General features: G+C 33.3%; 2 protein-coding genes across 4 annotated transcripts; one reads left to right on the forward strand and one right to left on the reverse strand.

The window, feature by feature from the left end:
- Nucleotides 1-444: 444 nt before the first annotated feature.
- Nucleotides 445-9,240, reverse strand: LOC146533245 (NEDD8 ultimate buster 1-like). Of its 3 annotated transcripts, none has more exons than XM_085196894.1 (13): nt 9,032-9,240; nt 8,495-8,754; nt 7,885-7,985; nt 7,428-7,546; nt 6,731-6,888; nt 6,260-6,456; nt 5,906-6,030; nt 4,786-4,985; nt 4,019-4,157; nt 3,488-3,577; nt 2,923-3,031; nt 1,759-1,843; nt 445-1,357 (listed from the first exon to the last, which is right to left on the reverse strand). In XM_085196894.1, the coding sequence occupies exons 1-13, from the start codon at nt 9,152-9,154 to the stop codon at nt 1,231-1,233; spliced, it is 1,833 nt and encodes a 610-aa protein (XP_085053020.1). In that variant the 5' UTR covers nt 9,155-9,240; the 3' UTR covers nt 445-1,230. The 3 variants fall into 3 exon arrangements, with proteins under 3 accessions (XP_085053020.1, XP_085053021.1, XP_085053022.1); XM_085196895.1 differs by having other exon boundaries at nt 4,786-4,949; nt 9,032-9,239; XM_085196896.1 differs by having other exon boundaries at nt 1,220-1,357; nt 1,751-1,843.
- A 591-nt stretch (nt 9,241-9,831) lies between these two features.
- Nucleotides 9,832-12,530, forward strand: LOC146533246 (uncharacterized). The gene is made up of 2 exons (XM_085196345.1): nt 9,832-10,313; nt 12,394-12,530. The coding sequence occupies exons 1-2, from the start codon at nt 10,169-10,171 to the stop codon at nt 12,528-12,530; spliced, it is 282 nt and encodes a 93-aa protein (XP_085052471.1). The 5' UTR covers nt 9,832-10,168.
- Nucleotides 12,531-17,773: the final 5,243 nt, after the last annotated feature.

The following is a 17,773-nucleotide window of genomic DNA, read 5'->3' on the forward strand; positions in this document are numbered from 1 at the left end:
CGACATCGTACAACGTGGTTCGATTCTCATTCAGAGGAATGAAATATTTACTATTTTCAATATATTCGTGGCACGAGGCGAAGCACAGCGTCGAGTTCCACCGACAAAAAAAAGCTATACACAAATAATTTCATAATATAAAGACAATTAAATGTTAATGGATATCTCTGTGCGTAATGTTAAATCAATTATTGCATTAACTTTGTTAAATCTATATGAACGTTTGTCTGTGTCCTTTATAGAATCGTAAAAAAGTTGTGCATGAGCTCATGAAAGTTTCTAAGTTAGTACGACTAATTTCAGACAGATGGCGCCACTCGCATTCCAATGTTTTTTTTAGTTGGTGACGTAGCAACGCATGCAGGGTACAACTAGTTCGTATTTTTAAAATAACCTTTTCTGATCAATTACACTAATTACAAAGGTGATTATAAAATAAAACAATTCTTTTAAATTTTTTATTCTTCTCCAAATACAAAGGAGTAAATATATGGCAACATGGACAGAAGTATTTCATACTTATTATATTTATTTGTATATAATATTATACTATAATTAAGAAAATAATGTTATTCTAATCTAAAAAAGAATATAAAGAGCAAAATTAAACCTGTATTCTATCACTTTTAAGAGAAAACAATACACTACTAATGTATTCTAAAAGTTAAATGGACAGCAGTTAAATTATGTCTATATAATTATTTATTTAATATTATTTAAGTGTTTTTAGAGAAGTGAAGACAGATGTATTTATAATATATAAAAATGGGTGCTTATTTATCTGGGTGGTAGGTTTAGCATAAAAAATAGCCTATATGTAGCCCTCCGCAATTTTTATGAATTATTTTTATGAAGTCCCATAAGAATCGGTTTTTCGATTCAGACATTTCGATTTTATATGTATTCATGAATAGATTATTCTTTGAGTGGGGCTCATACCTATAACCATCACATACGGCGGCATGTGGCTGGATGCCACTGCGCTACAAAGTAGTGTAAATTAGTTTCTTGTATTTAATACAATATTATATAGACATCAAATAGAGTATATTTATATTTTTATTAATTTTAGGTAAAAATAGGGGGGAGGGGGGATTATTTTATTTTTGTTAACATTAATTTACTATTTAAATTTTTTCAAAGTTTTAAGTTTAAGTTTTTCAAACATTAAAAATATATGTTTCGTTCTATATAATTAATCTTAAGTAACAAACCAACAACCACCTCTGTTTAGAGCAGAGACTTGTACTGAGCTAGGAATTGTTCCTCCTCCGCTAGTGACGCGCTCAAGTAGTCGTCCTCGTCGGAGCGTATTGCTTGTTGGAGACGACGGAGGGCCATCTCTCTGTCTTTTCTCCTATAAAAGTAGATATAATTAAAAACTAAAATAATTTGTAGTAATCTATATTAAAAAATGCTGAAGCTGACAATTTTTTTGGTTTAACGCGCTAATCTCAGGAACTACTAGTTCAAATTAAAAAAATATATTGCTATATTACATAACGTCAACCTTTCGACATATTCCACTGTATCTGCAGTCAAATATAACGAAACTCTAGAGGCATTGTGAGGCAGAACTCAACGCCGCGCTTTGCCTCGTCACCAGAGCAAAGAAATGGAAATATAAATGTTAATAAATATTTTACTTCCTCGAGTGTGGATCGAATCCACAACCATCACCTTACTGTCATAACCTTGTGCCGCAATGTATTATTACTATGTATCAATAAATAATATATTTATTACATACATACGTACTTTTTCTCTTTAAGTTCCTTATTCTCCTTTCTCTGTTTTTTTCTAGAACTTTCCGCAGCGCTCGTGGAAGGATTTGATGTATCACCTATATTGAATGACATAAGATATACTGTAAATGATAATATAACTGTGGCCGCCGCAGTGTTCGAATCCCACTTAAATATTTAATATTTTCATTTCTTCGCTCTGGTACGAATACAAAGCGCAGTATGCGCAACTCATAGCGCTTAATTCTTATTAGGCTTTTTATTAGGTCCTCACATTTTCTTAAAATTTTATTTATTATTAGCGGACGCGCGCAGCTTCGCCTGCTTATTTGCACCATTATGGGTGAATTCTAGTAAACCATAAAACACGTGTTCAATGAAATATTTATAAGTCTCAATTTCAAATTTTATAAAAATCGGTGGCGATTTAAAGATTTTTCCATACGCACTTTCAACCCCTTATTTGCACCTCTAGGGGATGAATTTAAATGAACCACGAAACATGTCTTCAATGAAATATTTTTAAGAGTCTTAGTTTCAAATTTTATAAAAATCGGTGGCGATTTAAATATTTTCCATACTAACTTTCAACCTCTTATTTGCGCCCTTATGGGATGAATTAAAATAAACAACGAAACATGTGTTCAATGAAATATTTTTAAGAGTCTCAATTTGAAATTTTATAAAAATCGCACACCTTACTTGCACCTTGCACCCTTATGGGGTAAATTCTTAAAAATCGTGAAACACGTGTTCAATTAAATATTTTAAAGAGTCTGAATTTACTATTTTATAAAAATCGGTGCTGATTTAAAATTTTTTCCATACAAACTTTCGCCCCTTTAGGGTTAAAATTTTTCAAAATCCCTTCTTAGTGGATATCCAGATTACGAAAGTAAACATCTGTCCAAATTTCACGTTTCTTCAATCAGCGGTTACGGCTGTGCGTGCGTCTTACCTCAGTCAGAGAGGACAAGTCCTTTTATATATATAGATAGATTACATATATTATGTCTTTTTCGAGCGTATTGTAATTACCTCGACCGTACCCAAATAATTTCTTAGAAAGTCTCCTTTTTACATGAACCCGACTTAATATTATTGACTTTTTTTATATTACACTTTATTTTTATCCATTTTTAAGCAATTATTTAACTTGAACTATATTTTTACTTACAAGGCTCAGTATAACCAGCCACCAGTAGTTCCACTGCGATGGTGAGGTCATTTTCAGAGAGACTTAATGCGTTTCGAGCTTGCTCTGTAGGGTAGCCCATTGTTTCTAACTAAAAAAAAATTCTAACATTACTAACATTACATTATGCACAGTGTTTATGTCATCGCTACTTTAAATGAAACCACAGTAATAACTATTATATAAAAGCCTAATACAAATAAAACAAAACGAGATTTTGCCAAAAACAAACAAAATAAATAATCAATTTTACTCATAAAATAAAACACCATTTGTCAAGAACGATGCACACGCCTCATTCACGAAATCGAGTCGTAGGTATTGGCGGCAAAGTTCAAAGTTCTTTAACCTGTAGTAGTGAGTGTTTGTGCGTTTATTGTGTTTGAAAAGCTATTTAATCGAAAGTATTTCTTCTCATGATTCAAGACAATAAATTCAGCCATTCGGACATTATCACCTTTTTTGTATTTGTTACTTTATTTTTAAAGCTTATTGTGTTTTTAAATTATAATCGATTAAACTTTAAACTATATAATTTCCAACTTACTTCTGCAACGAGCCTATTGTCGGGTTCCACCAACGAATCATCAGAGCTGGAAGTATTCATGTCGTCATCAGAATCCTCTTTCAATTCAGACTGTAAAATTATAGAAATATACGATAAGTAATATTAAATAATAATTCGAGGCCCTAGCTCACGGGTATGACCGGCCGATCACAAACACTATAGGTTCTGAATTCGATTCTCACATAAGGAAATTAAATATCAAAAAAAACAGCTTCACGCTCTATACCGCACACAGTAGGGTAGGTAGAGGGAACCTAGTGTTAAGACATTCCGTTCCCCACTTTTTGCCGAATTTTTGAAGGCATAGCGTGTTAAGTAGCAGAACTCAACGTTGCGCTTCGCCTCGAGACCAGAGCGAAGAAATGGAAATACAAAAAAATATATATTTAATATTTTCATTTCCTCAAGTTGGCATCTCGTAACGAAGCAAAGTGCGCCCTTTAGCTACCCTTTAGCTGTATGGCATACCCATAGCGTGAAGTTAAAAACATGTGTCATCACTATCCTCACCGACTGTGCTTCACCAGCTTCTCTGGCCAGCCTCAAAGCCTTCGCCACATCATTGCCAGCGCGACGAAGCGCCCAAAGCGCGGTGACACGAGAGACACCGAGGCGGTGAAGGAGCCGGGCGCGGACGCTGCTTACCATCCTGGAAGAAACGTGTCAAATAATATCATAAATTATAAAAAAAAAATAAAGAGTGGAAGAGGTATGCAAGGACCGTAGCGGTTTGCGTGTTAGGGATACAGCGTAAAGTTAAGTTAAATTAAAATAAACAAAACTAATTAAATTGATTTTATCATTTTCCAAAGGGTCACTCGGCACTTACAAAAGAGAAATATTTTCGGAAGCTTATGAAAATTTTAAGGTGACATGACTCATATCCCTTGCTTGCTGCCCAAGCGCGTAGCCGCCGTATATCGTGAAAAATAATAAGTATATTTTCACAAACAACTTGGATAAGGATAATGGAGAGTGTATGTTGCTTTAGAAACAACAAACATTTTTTAATATACAAATCAGACTACAACAAAAGTAAATACTACTAGAAAATTATATTATAGAAAAATATACATAGAGTCCGAGAGAAACACATAGTAGAAGTGAAACTTAAACGAAAAAACTCTCCTTTTATTATTAACACGTAGTTGTATGCACGCATTATAACCATCTAATTCAGCCATGACCCTTTCTACGCCGCCGCCAGTCTTTTTGACTTTTCGTGTTAGAAAATATTTTAATAATTCGCTTAAAAACTTTAATTTAACCGAGAGTACCTCTCTGCCCTCCGATTCGTCCTAGCATCATCCCGCTGTCTCCTTCTCTCCTCCAGCAGGTGATGGGCGGCGTCACAAGAGCCCTGCGCCGCGCGGAGCCCCGTCCGCGCCTGCCCCGCGCTCCAACCCAGCTCCACGAGGGTCGATACTGAGTTCTCATCCACCTGGAGTAATATATCTCTTTCTTGTGTCGTTTCACGCTGTATCTCGTTAATAACAAGGGAGTAGAAAATTAATATTAAGACCCTTCTTTCCCCACTTTTAGAGCCATTGGAAATACGGCCACCATTCCACAATGGTTTATCTTTTCAGCACTTTATCTTTTCTAGTAGAGCGAGGAGGATAACTTCGAGAATGAATCCTCGAGTTGGAATTGTATTCACGTAACAGTCACGTTTAAAATGTATTTCTTTTTACTTCCCGCACGAATATGCGGGAAGTAAAAATATGCACTATATATATATATATATATAATATTTTATTAGTTTGTATATATTATATTGTATTTATTATATATATCTGTATGTATTTTCAAAATTGATATTTTATTTTTAATTTTTTTTTTTTTTGCACGCCTACACTTTTTGTTCTCCCACATGACAGGTTGGCTGATAGAAAATGCTTGTTAGCGTTAAGCCCGCCTATTGTACATTTTTTTTTATCTTTTTTGTGCAATAAAGAATATAAATAAATAAATAAATATGATATATGTTATAATTGTAATATAGTTCCCAACATTATACAGTTTCTAGTGATGCGTCATCATACGCATTGGGGATGCAAGAGTGGCGCCGAGTTCCGCCACTCAATATGTAATATTTTGAAACTGACGGAGTGACAAACGGAGTGTTTCTAAACGACCCGAATTCAACTAATGTTTACTTTACGATAAATAGGTCTCAATTACTCAAAAGGTAACCAAATAGGAATTGGTTTATAAGGACTCTTTGCAACTAAGTACAGTAACATTTTATTTCGACTTCCAACAAGGAACAGGTTTTCTATATTTTTTATGTTTTTTCTAATCACAACAGACATTTTTTCTAGATTAGCATACATTACAATACTACATTATAAATACATTTATCTCTTTGAAGCTATTTAATCTACAGTAACTTACCCTTAAATAGTTAAGTTCTGTTTCCGCCCGTTCTAGCAGAGCGCGCGCCTCCGCCCTCTTGTTCTGATGGTACGCTACGATACCTTGCAGCAAGTACAGACGCATGAATAACACTCGTTCGTTGGCTGAAATTATATTATTATTTTATTAACTAAACTAAAAACGACTTAATCCGATTACGAATAATGCACCAACCCTGATCATATCCTCAAGAACCTAGTGTTAGGACAAGTCGCTTTGTACTTTCAACGTCTTTATAATTTTAAACACTTCTATTTACGAAATTTGACCTTACAGATGTGGAAGGTAAATTACTGTTCGCATGTAACTTATATAAAACTAAAACCAACTCACCATTACTCCCTTTCAACGCAATCAATCTCTGATGATCCTCTCCGTAAGAGGCAACGAATGCTCGTTCAGCTCTCGTCAGGCGAGCTGACGCATCATTAGCTGAGGAGAGGTTCTGGAGACACAGGTAACACCACCCAATGTCTAATTGGAGTATCGCACAGTTGTCAACGCTGGAGAGGATTGAAGACCTGCATTCACTAGAGACAAAGGAAATTTTCTTTTATAAAGTCAGATTGAGGAACACCTTGGTACGTTCAAATAATGGGTAGGTATATATACATACATCTTGCATATTTCTTATAATAATACATCCACACCCATGTAATCATATTACTAAACTTAACAAAATCTGAACTAGATTCTAAGACCAACAGCTATTACTAAATATATCAATGACCAATAATTAAGGCACTACAAAAACAGAACAGAACTCAACCACAACCCTTTATATAATGTTTAACATATACCAACCCTAACTGTCTATCAGCCTCTAGCAGGAGGACCAAGGCGAGGGCATAGTCTCTGCTGGCGGAGGCCGCGCGCCCTCGCTCGTGTAGGGCCAGACCTACCATTAGGGCTTTCCTTTCCGCTGGTGGCAGTTCCACCGCTTGTCCTGATTGGTCTTCTAGCTGTATGAGCACATAATCGTTAAGGAAAAGTAAAGAATATATCACAGATAAGAAATTTTAATAAAAGTTTATATTTATTTTATGTTTTCGGTTGTCTAATAAAGTGTGGCGTCAGGTTCTGTTATCTCACACGCTGTTTCTAATATGGACGAATATTATTACACATACCAGACAAACATCTACAAATTGTAAAAAAACATTAGATGATATATTTCAAATGTATTGCATTTAGTAAAGATTATGGAAAGTCCAGATTATCCCCACGAGAATCTGGCAATTCTGAATATGAAACACAGATGTGGGCCACAAGCATGTTCATGCACAATTTCCATCCAAGAAAATAATTTAATATTGCCATTTCCTGGCTTTGGTAACGAAGGAAAGCATTGTTTGGTTCCACCACTTAACACTCAATGCTCCAGAATTCGGTGGTAAGTGGGGAACAGAAAAAAATAATAAAATAATAAGTAATAAAATGTAATTGTAAAAAATTACTGTCAAATACTAGTTTGTATATATTTACTAGAAAAATAACTTACTCTAATATATTCATCATCACCCAAGTCATCAACATGGTCAGTGAGCAGAGTTGTGTCATTTATTGTGGATTTCATCTCCATGTACATATTATCTTCTTTTTTCACAAGTTCAGGCGAAACTAATAAAAAAGTAAAATATTCTTATTTATATAGCTTCATGCTGTATCCCATATATAGATGGGTAGGCAGAGAGAAGTCAAGTGTTTAGACACTCCATACTCCACACTCTGCATTGTTATCAAGACATTAAGTCTTAAGTGGCCGTACTCAAAGCTTTGCTTTGTCTTGTTACCAGACTGAGAAAATAAAAATAATTGGATCTTCAAGTGGGAATTGAATTGAATCCACCTGTCTGATTTACAGTCAGACACTTCACCACTGCACCAAATGATCTTAAATAACATTGCTATTTTTTATGAAATATTGTTTAATTTATAGGTTTTAATTAAAAGCATACCTGCCATAACCAGTGCCATTATTTGAACTCCATTTTTGACACCTTGCTGCTCTAATGTTTTATTTCTATCTATGATCTTACCATTGTATATCAATTTAACACTGAAAAAGAATATAAATTATGAGTTAAAAATAATTTGAATTTAGTGTAGGCAGAGCGAACATAGAGTTAGGACATTCCACTTTTCAAAACATAACATGTAGAACAGAACTCAATTTGGCACATTGTCTTATAGGTGTGGAAAAGAAAATAATTCATTTGCCCAATTGGGATTTAAAACAGTAGGAAATAAAAAATGTTTTAATTAACAAATTGTATTTACAAGAAATAAAATAAAATTAGAATACAAAGATTTTGGCAGCTGCAGTAGTGTTTGACTGTACATCAGACAGTTGTATGTTCACTTCCAATTATTCAATACAATACGAGAATTAATTATTCAAAACAAGACAGAGTATTAAGACACTAAGTTCACTGTCAACCAGTTTATGCTGAAAATAGTAATTACAAATGGTAACATGTGACATTAAAAACTTTGTTTTAAATCTTAATGGTACAATATTGTTATATAGGCTGTATCAACAAAGCAAAACAAACCAAATAAATATACCTATTAGAATTAGCATTAAGAAGTTCAGATATTGATGTAACTAATTCTTCACCAGTAATCTTCAATGGTTTTACCACTTTTAGTACTTTTGGTTTTTCTCCAGGGATTGTAGCCCTTACTCTTAAAGTTGCACATCCTGTCTCCTTAAATTCTTCATTGGCTTTTGACCGCTCGATTGAATGAACTTGAAGCTCATGTAAACCTTGTAGAACTAAATTTTCATCTAAATTAAGAGCAAAAGCATATTTTGCTGACAATTCCTGTAAATGTTTTATAAATATAATATGTAAATAATGTATAAAAATATATATATTTATCAAAAATATATCATTATATAGTCAATTTGACACAAAAACAATGTAAAGTAACAGTTATAGGATTATAATCCAAAGCTAGTAAGAAACATTATACATTGCAACAGAAGTAAAGACCAAAGATAAATGTATAAACCATTTTAAAATACAAAACGATTACATATATTTTTAATTTATATAATGCTGATCGGACAATTATTTGTGTACAAGTAAATAAACAAACCTTCAAGCTGTCCGATATATCACTATTTTCCGACAAATAAGGAACCTCCCATAACTTTATTTTCTCCTCATTTAATTTTGCACGAAGTTTTATCAAAAGATCCTCGTGCTCGAGGGTCTCCATTTCAAAGAAAAGACTTAATTTTAATAAAGAATGATGAAGTATTGGCAATGAAAATTGTGCTTATCAATGACATTGACGCTGACGTTAGGAAGTTTGTTTGTTTTTTTAAGTTGCCAGGAAATTGTATTTTTCCCCAAAAATATAAAAAAAATGTATTGGATTTTTTCTTTTATTATTTTCAAGTATGATGCAATCATCTTTATACATATAAAAATGTTTCATTAAATTAAATCAATTATTTTTTATTGTTTTCATAAAATTATAATTTTTCATTTCACACACCGTAAAATGTTAATTTAGCAATAAATTAAAAAAGTAATTAAAACATCGATGTTTAACATACATATTTTAGAATAAATAGCAATATTGAATCATGAAGAGTGCTTTGTGCATTATAAGTAAGATCTATTAATTTATTTTTTTAAAAAATTATAAGAGGCGATACTGGTGCATTTATACGAGAACTATTCTAATGATCGTTAGGTTAATTCTTACTGAGGATGTTATTATATATATGACGAATATATTTATTTAATTGCTCTTATAAGACATTCTCAAAAAAGAAGAAAAGAAGAGTTTCTCAAAAAAGATTTACATTTTCCAGGAAAATTTATACTATTTAAATATCACAAATATTTTACAGATTTTACCATAATTACATGCCGTTGTACCACCGGCGCTGCGTGACTGTAAACACAAATGTGTTGTGGGTTCGATTCACTAGGATTCATGATTTATTTAATTTTTTGCGACCTGGTGATAAGAAAAAGTAAAAGTTGCGTTTGTTTCAGCCCCTCATGACTCTATAATTAGGCGGAAAGTCAGGGAAAAAAGAGTGTCTTATTAGGTACCTAATAAAGTACTACACTAGGTTATCTCCGTCTGCCCTGCTCTACACAGGATACAGCTTGAAGCTATAAAAAAAATATATATAAAATAGTTTATATAACAGTACTTTCAGCTGTACTTTTAATCGTACAAAACTGCAATTCATACATCCTACTTACTGCTAACATGGAGGACGTTCAGTCGCTGGCAAAACAACTGCTCACGTCACCTGTAGCGGAACAAGTTGGCAAGATCTGGAGACGAGCTACATCTCAGTTCCAGAGGGAGATCAACAGGGATATGCGGCGACGCGGGGAGGAAAGTGAAGAAGGTAAGTAAAATGAAATCGGCTGCGTTAACGATTATCGTTCATCATCGAGATTTCGACTATCTTTTTTTACATGAAAGCTGGTGCTTTTCGTGTCAAAGCACTAGCCATTCGTATTTTAATTTAGTGCAGTTCTGACAATGTTAGCCACAAAAAAATAGCATATGCCTAAAATTTGCTTTATATATGTGCGCGACAAATGAACAAATAACTCAACATGGAATGATGGATACGATATCTGTATATATAAAAGGACTTGTCCTCACTGACTGAGGTAAGACGCACGCACAGCCGTAACCGCTGTGCGTAGAAACGTTAAATTTGGACAGATGTTTACTTTCGTAATCTGGACATCCACTAAGAAGGGATTTTGAAAAATTTTAACCCTAAAGGGGTGAAATAGGGGTTGAAAGTTTGTATGGAAAAAAAATAAATCCGCACCGATTTTAATAAACTTTGAAATTTAGATTTTTAAAAGTATTTAAATCTCTTCTCTTAAAAATATTTCATTGAACACGTGTTTCATGGCTTATTAGAATTTGCACCTTTAGGGGCAAATAAGCAGGTGAAGCTGCGCGTCCGCTAGTTTATGTATAAAATTAGTAAAAAATATATGCGTAAAAGAAAACAACGAAATTTCTGACTGTATAACGCGATAATTGTGGATTCAATTGCCACTTGAGAAAATAAATAGATTTCATTTCCTCGCTCTAGTAATAAGATATAGCACGCCGTTGAGTTTCGCCGCTCACGACGCAATCTCTTAGAAATTAAAATATAAAATAATTTTCACTTCAAAAGTGCGTTACAGGCCACAATGCCATTTTTTTTAAATGGGGCTAAATATCTACAATTTTAAAGCGTAATTTGTCAAGAAATATGATTTATTTGGCTTCATTAATCTTGTAAAGTTCCAGATAGCCTTTGTTAAGGTTTCTATTAATTAATGCGACTTCTTTCACGGAACTTTTTATATGAAAAATTATAATTTTGACAATGGAATATGAACTTAGAAAATGCAAAAAAAAAGTATTTAATGTAAATTATTTCCTACGGCCGACAGCGTCGTCAGTGTCTTTAACTCCGGTAACAAGGTAAAGCGCAGCATACAGTACCACCAATCAACACATAATGTCTCTGTTATATGCCGCATACAGCGTGAAGCTATTTATTACTACTAAAATTTTAAATATCTGTAAAAAAAAATTCTAACAAGTAAAGCTTATTGAAGATACAAGAATTTTTAGAGGATAAGCATGTATGGAATTAATGTCTATTGAATGTAATGCAGGATAGCTGCCAACTAATGTAATAGAGTGTACCATTGATTTTGAAAAGAGCAACTGTTGAGTTTCTTGCCGGCTCTTCTCAGCAGAACTGCCTTCCGAACCGGTGGTAGCTTTTTGTTTATATGTTTATACGACGATTCAAAAGTGCTTAAAATAGTTGCCTATTTGAATAAAGAATATTTCGAATTTGAATTTGAATTAATATAACATTTGTAGGTGAAAATGAGACGTGTCAAATTATATAGTTAGCTTTGAATTTAAGCAACATAGGTAATAACGAGAAATGGATTTTAGGTCCGCCATAATATTCTGCGACACAATCTCTCTAAAAAAAAAAACAAAAACAGTAGAGAACGACTGTCCCCTGCATTATAGACTATTAATCGAATATGTAAAAGTCCATTGTATTACAATGTATCTTAATACTACCTAATACTTAATGTAATCCCTAAGTAATATCTTTAACGAACCTATTTCTATGGTAATGTGTCTGTGCAAGGGGACCAACGGTAATGATTTGCTAAACCTATTATTCTCTTAACCGTATCATTATCTGGAGACTTTAAGATGAAATTCAAGTGTACAGAACATGACAGTCGTGGAGCAGCAGCACAATATATGATTGTAAACGTTGGTGGGTTCAATTTATGTTTAGGGGATTTCATTACCTCGCTCTGTTATGCGCGGGATACAGGTGACGCCAAAAAATAATTGTACAATACACAGAAGAAGAAGAAGAAACTCTTCCTATTTAGTATTAAAATATTTTATTTGATTTTGTTTTAACCTTTTAGATTCACATCAAACTGTCGAAGGAGATGATTTGAAGCGCACTCGCAGGATTGTTCGTGACCTGATCGCCATCACTAAGAGCAGCGGCTACTTGGAACCCATCAAGCGTGCATTTGAAGTGTTCAATCCTGCAGCTTAATGTGTCTAACATATTAACAATAATAAACAATAAAATATTATGATTATTTACATAAAAAGTGTCTGAATGTAAGCGCCATGGTGGTGGGGGGTGATCCCACAATTCCCATTCAAGGATTTAATTATTTGCATTTTTTGTTGTGATAAAAAGACAAAGAGTGGCGTTGAGTTTCGTATTTGTATATATTTCCCAAGTTTCGCTAGAGTAGGTACCTGTAGCAAAGAATATATTATGTTAATAAATATAAGTCAGATAAGACGAACCACTTCCTTGCAACATTTTTATGTCGATGATCTGAAAGTAAAAATAAAAGTCAAAGCTCAAGTATCCAAAAAAACACTTTGTGAAGCTTTTAATTACAAAATTCAAAATGTATTCCGAACTTGTGAGGGAAGTTTTACTTTGTCCGTTGCCTCTGGACGTAGCTGAGCGCCATCTTTACTCGCCTTTTTATATCGTTAATATTATTATTTTAGGTTCCCGCTGTATCCTACACTAGGTCCAAGACCCAAAGGAGCTCCCTGTCCATGCGGGGTACAGCATGAAGCTAAATGAAAAATCTATCTAACTCAGACAAGTTTGTAATTTTTAAGCTAGAATCTCTGGTTTTCCTTCAAAGTGTATAAGTCTTTCCTGCATTTATATTAAGATTTAAGAATCCCCTGAATGGGGATCGGATCGACGACGGTCGTGGTGGTCGGTACTACGTATGCTGCCCACAGCGTGACTATGACGTCTACGTAATTAAATTATATTTACATATATTTGTATATAGATTATTACACTTTGAAGTAACTTCATATAGAGATTTAGATATGAAACTTTGAAATAGTTCAATGTAAAGTTTCAAATTTGATTAAGCTTACATGTTATAACATGTTCGAGCTTTTATAACTATTCGAAAAGGCAACATAACTTTTGTTTGTCTGACTGTAAATTGACAGTTCAACCCACGTATTGGTACACAAAGTCTGTCTGAAAGTGTCTAAACATTAATCACTGATCCAACAGGTACATTCCGCTAAGTATAAGATTAAGTTACAAATTTCTTCTACATGTAAGTTTATTGGCTCAAGATTTTCCCACATGATCGATGAGGCTCATTACCAAACACCGGTCGTGTCGACCTCTCTTAATATTATGAAGAAAAAGCTTTTATATTATCAGCTTTACGTAAGTATGTAAAAGTTTCAGTTTCTTTTTTAAAGCTCACGCTGTATCCCGCAGGTGGGCAGAGGGAAGACACTCTGTTCCCCATTTTCCGTTATGAATTTTAAAGCAGCCCAAATATGCGGATACAAGATTATGAATTAAATTTCGAGCGACGTAAATACCGCTCTGGAAATTCACAAACTACGCAGAAATTGTTTACATTTTTTTTGAACCTCAGAAATCTTGCGAAATTGCGAAGCTTTTCACTTCATTCGTTTCTCTGACAGAAACAAATTATTAAGTTAACTCCGTTGTGGGACAACGGCGAGTGTTTGTAATTTGTGTAACTTAACCATCAGTCGCCAGTTCAAATCGTATTTCTTATATTTTTATGCTTTAATTTTTATTCGGCAGGGGGGATATAACCTAGAGTTAAGATACTCCCTTCTCCGTTTTCCGCTTGTATTCCAGGCTCGATTGATTGAGAGGCGGAATTCAACGTCGCACTTCATGTGTTCCTTAGTAATTACTCAATAAACCAACCCTACAATGCGTGATGATAATTTTTTTTTTAATAGCCGCCGTGTTGGCGCAGCGACACAGTGGTCACACTCACATGACACTTGTTCGGGAATTGTAAGCGGCGCGGACCCAAGTTTGCTGCTTACACTCTTAGACGAGGGATGTAGCGTGAGGCTAAACAAATGCCTGACTTAAATGTGAAGCTTAAAAGTATTTTTTTAAGAAAATAACTCTTTCAAATGAAGTAGCGTTTATTTCTTATTATACTCCATAAACATAAACCTTATTTTATGATTGTGCCAATAATTTGTCGAGACGAAGGAAAATCATAAAAGAAATACACACGAATGAGAAAATCAGGAGGGCATTTTCTGAGTTCTTGTTAAATATAATCAGAAAATTGTGCAAAGAAATACTTATACAGCAATTTTTTGTAACACTAGTAGTCGTCGGCCACTTTGTTTGCGTGGATTTGAAAAAAATTGGAAATAGACAATCCCATTGTTTTCTCTCTCTCTCTGTCTCTTTCTCTCTTTTACTGCTTCTCTACACTCTCTAACCTCCTCACATGTCAAATTTGAACTTCCAAAGCCCCGATGTTTTGTCTCTGCGTTCTGACATTCAGAAATTGGAGAGTTCTAATAGGTCGAAAGACTTAGAAAGAAAGTAACAAGAGAAGTTTCATTCATATAATAGCACAAAACAATGACGATTTTTATTAGAAGAAAGCTCATCAATAATTTACTTACTTCATAAAAATCTTAGAATTTTTTTCTCGATCTTAACCTCAAGCGAGGACCCGCGGGAGTCGCTACAACTTATATAAAAGTCAAATTAAACCGAATTTACGTTGCGATAAATTGACTTAATTACTACACCGGCGTAGTCCTCTAATGAGTGGAGGTTTAAAAATATAACATCAAAATTATTATTTAACATAAAAATTATGCTTGTTGTTCTTTTATTATATTTGTACATAAATATAATTCTTCACACATTTTAATTCTTCACACATATTTAGCTACCATGTCTAATAAAAAAGATACATTATAAGATTTGTACGTAGTACGATAGCTTGGTTTGACCGGTACTTGTAATGTAAATATGATAATTCTATAGAACCTTTGGGATGCTTTTACATATGTAATTTGAAATATTAAAGCTTCTAAAGGTATTTGAAATGAACATACAACCTTCAAATTTCCCTCAAAGGAGTACTTATATGTAAAATTAAGATAATTGTCACTCTGGTCATACTACGGACTTAGGTGAGCTGGGAAGAACCGCGAGTAGTCCAGGCTTAATAACTCGCGTCCTCGATAATGCGGGTTATAGCTGGAGGATTAGGAAAGCTACCACCAGTAAAACATACATACTGAGGATCGATTAATGATTCAGTTGTAACCTAACCATCATTAAGGTGTTGTTAGGCTTTGGAGGCTTCCAAAACTTTTGAAACCGTCCAAGCGCTTTTACTACCAATCCATAGGTTTCATCAGTTTAGGTCGAAACATTTTATACGCTTATTACAACTTACTAAAGTTGCTAAAATCAGTTAATAAAATACTTTTTATTGATCTAGTCCAAATTCTCGTAGCTTATCGTGGATGACACTAATGGTTTAATATTTTTTTAATATTAATTTATTATTTAAATTATATGAACAGTCTTTGCGTTATTAAAATATCAGAATGTGATAACATTTATTAAATTCAGCTTAGTTCTACAATTATGGTGTGTCGAGTACGTAAAAGAAAGGATTTAATTAATTATCACCAAAGTTGTATATGATTTAGGCATCCATGTCCGGAACACTAAAAAAAAATGATTATTTTGTCATGTCAATATTTTAATAGTATTTTTTTAGTACAGGGTTTCAAGATAGTCAAGTTCGGACCGCCGTGGTATGCTTTTTGAAAGATATATAATTTTTAGTTAAAAGATTATATTTAGTAAAACACAACTGTACTCTAAGGCTATGCTCTACTCTCTGCTGAATGCTAGCTTATAACTAAGTTACAATCGGTTGATGACATCATTATTTAGGTTATTAATTGTAGTAATCATCTCTCTCTGTTTTAATGGCCAATGGAATGCACTGTCAGTGCCACAGCGGAGGGTGCAACCCACAGTCATCGCTCTTATAAACAATGCCGTCAATAATACTTTTGAGACTTACTTCTGCTTTACATCCCAGCCCTGTACACTAGAATAATTAATACATTTTGTTAGTTGTTCATTGCAATATTTTTAGCTTCACTCTGTATCCCGCAAATAGCAGAGTAGGCAGAGGGAACCTAGGAAACCAGTGTTATGACACTCCGATCCCATAAAGACACTTCCGGTCCCAATTATTGTTTAATGTTGCATTTTGCTTTATCAGCAAATTTTGTAAACATACTAGGGACCTGAATACGGCTCCGCTCGCTTTAATATATTGATATATTATAACCAAATTATACACAATACGTACATAAACTATAGCTCACGTGTAGTTCTATCAGGTATATATAAATGATATCACTGTAAAGTTTTAACAAAAATTGGAATTCACAGGACTTGAAGCGGTACATATAACAAACATTTTTAACTTACATTCGATATACAACGATCTCCTATACACTGAAAAAAAAGAAAATAAGTTATTTTGCTTAATATTTTTCTGTACAGATATTACGATGGTAACTCGACACGCTTAGATTACAGACCCCAGAGTAAAGTATTCAGACTTATTTATGGGTCATAATCAGAAAAGTGGACATTTTCGAATTCGTAACGTAACTGATAAGTAACAACACTGATAATGTTTGTTACGAAACTGATGTCATAAGGCATTATACACAACAAAATAACGATATTATATCAATAAAACAATTGTTGTTTTTATTTAATGAGAAACAAATGAAAATTTTAAAGATTCAATCGTTGATGTAACAGATTATAAATTTAAGAAAACAACAAAGTGACAATATTAACAACATAATAATGCTAGTTCGTAATTCGTAATTTACTTATATTTCTAAAGATCACAAAGTTAATGATAAAATTAAATCCACTTTAAAATATATCAAAATTTGAGTCGTTATCACTGGAATTAAGTTTAATTCTTTGTAAGTGTTTATTCCGCATATCTTCATATTTAATAGGATTGGTCTGTTTAAGACGTTCTCTATATATTTTATATGTTTCAGCATTTGACATAGGAGCCATGACGCTTACTGAAAATAAAAAAATATTTATCAATAGGCATTTAATAATATTTTATGTTGCGTTGTTTAGATCTTTAACAACGCTAGTACAGAACGTTTTTGTTTTTAAATAAAAGCCTCACCCGCTTGACCTACATATTTATTAATTCACTATCTCCAGAGAAAAAAATAGTAATTACAAAATCACAACTTATTTAAGGAAGAATAAAAAAATGTTTTTAAGTAAATCGGTTAAGCCGTTTCTGAGATAAGCATGCACAAACACATTAGACAAACAAGCAAACAGAAAAAAAAAAAACTTAAAAATCATTATTTTTAGTTACTTTACGTCATCAAAAGTCACCAATTTTTTTTTTCATA

This window comes from Heliconius melpomene, chromosome 13, assembly GCF_056956725.1.
Source record: "Heliconius melpomene rosina isolate 202511_hmr_F chromosome 13, ASM5695672v1, whole genome shotgun sequence".
NCBI classification, from domain to species: domain Eukaryota; kingdom Metazoa; phylum Arthropoda; class Insecta; order Lepidoptera; family Nymphalidae; genus Heliconius; species Heliconius melpomene.

What these genes read in the sequence shown, in the direction of transcription:
- LOC146533245 (XM_085196894.1), bottom strand. Translation starts at nt 9,154, where the DNA reads ATGGAGACCCTCGAGCACGAGGATCTTTTGATAAAACTTCGTGCAAAA. An exon ending in CAGAACTTAACTATTTAAGG is followed by an intron (nt 4,986 to 5,905) that starts GTAAGTTACTGT and finishes AACGAGATACAG; the next exon opens with CGTGAAACGACACAAGAAAG. An exon ending in AAGGAACTTAAAGAGAAAAA is followed by an intron (nt 1,358 to 1,758) that starts GTACGTATGTAT and finishes CTACTTTTATAG; the next exon opens with GAGAAAAGACAGAGAGATGG.
- LOC146533246 (XM_085196345.1), top strand. Translation starts at nt 10,169, where the DNA reads ATGGAGGACGTTCAGTCGCTGGCAAAACAACTGCTCACGTCACCTGTA. An exon ending in CGGGGAGGAAAGTGAAGAAG is followed by an intron (nt 10,314 to 12,393) that starts GTAAGTAAAATG and finishes TTAACCTTTTAG; the next exon opens with ATTCACATCAAACTGTCGAA.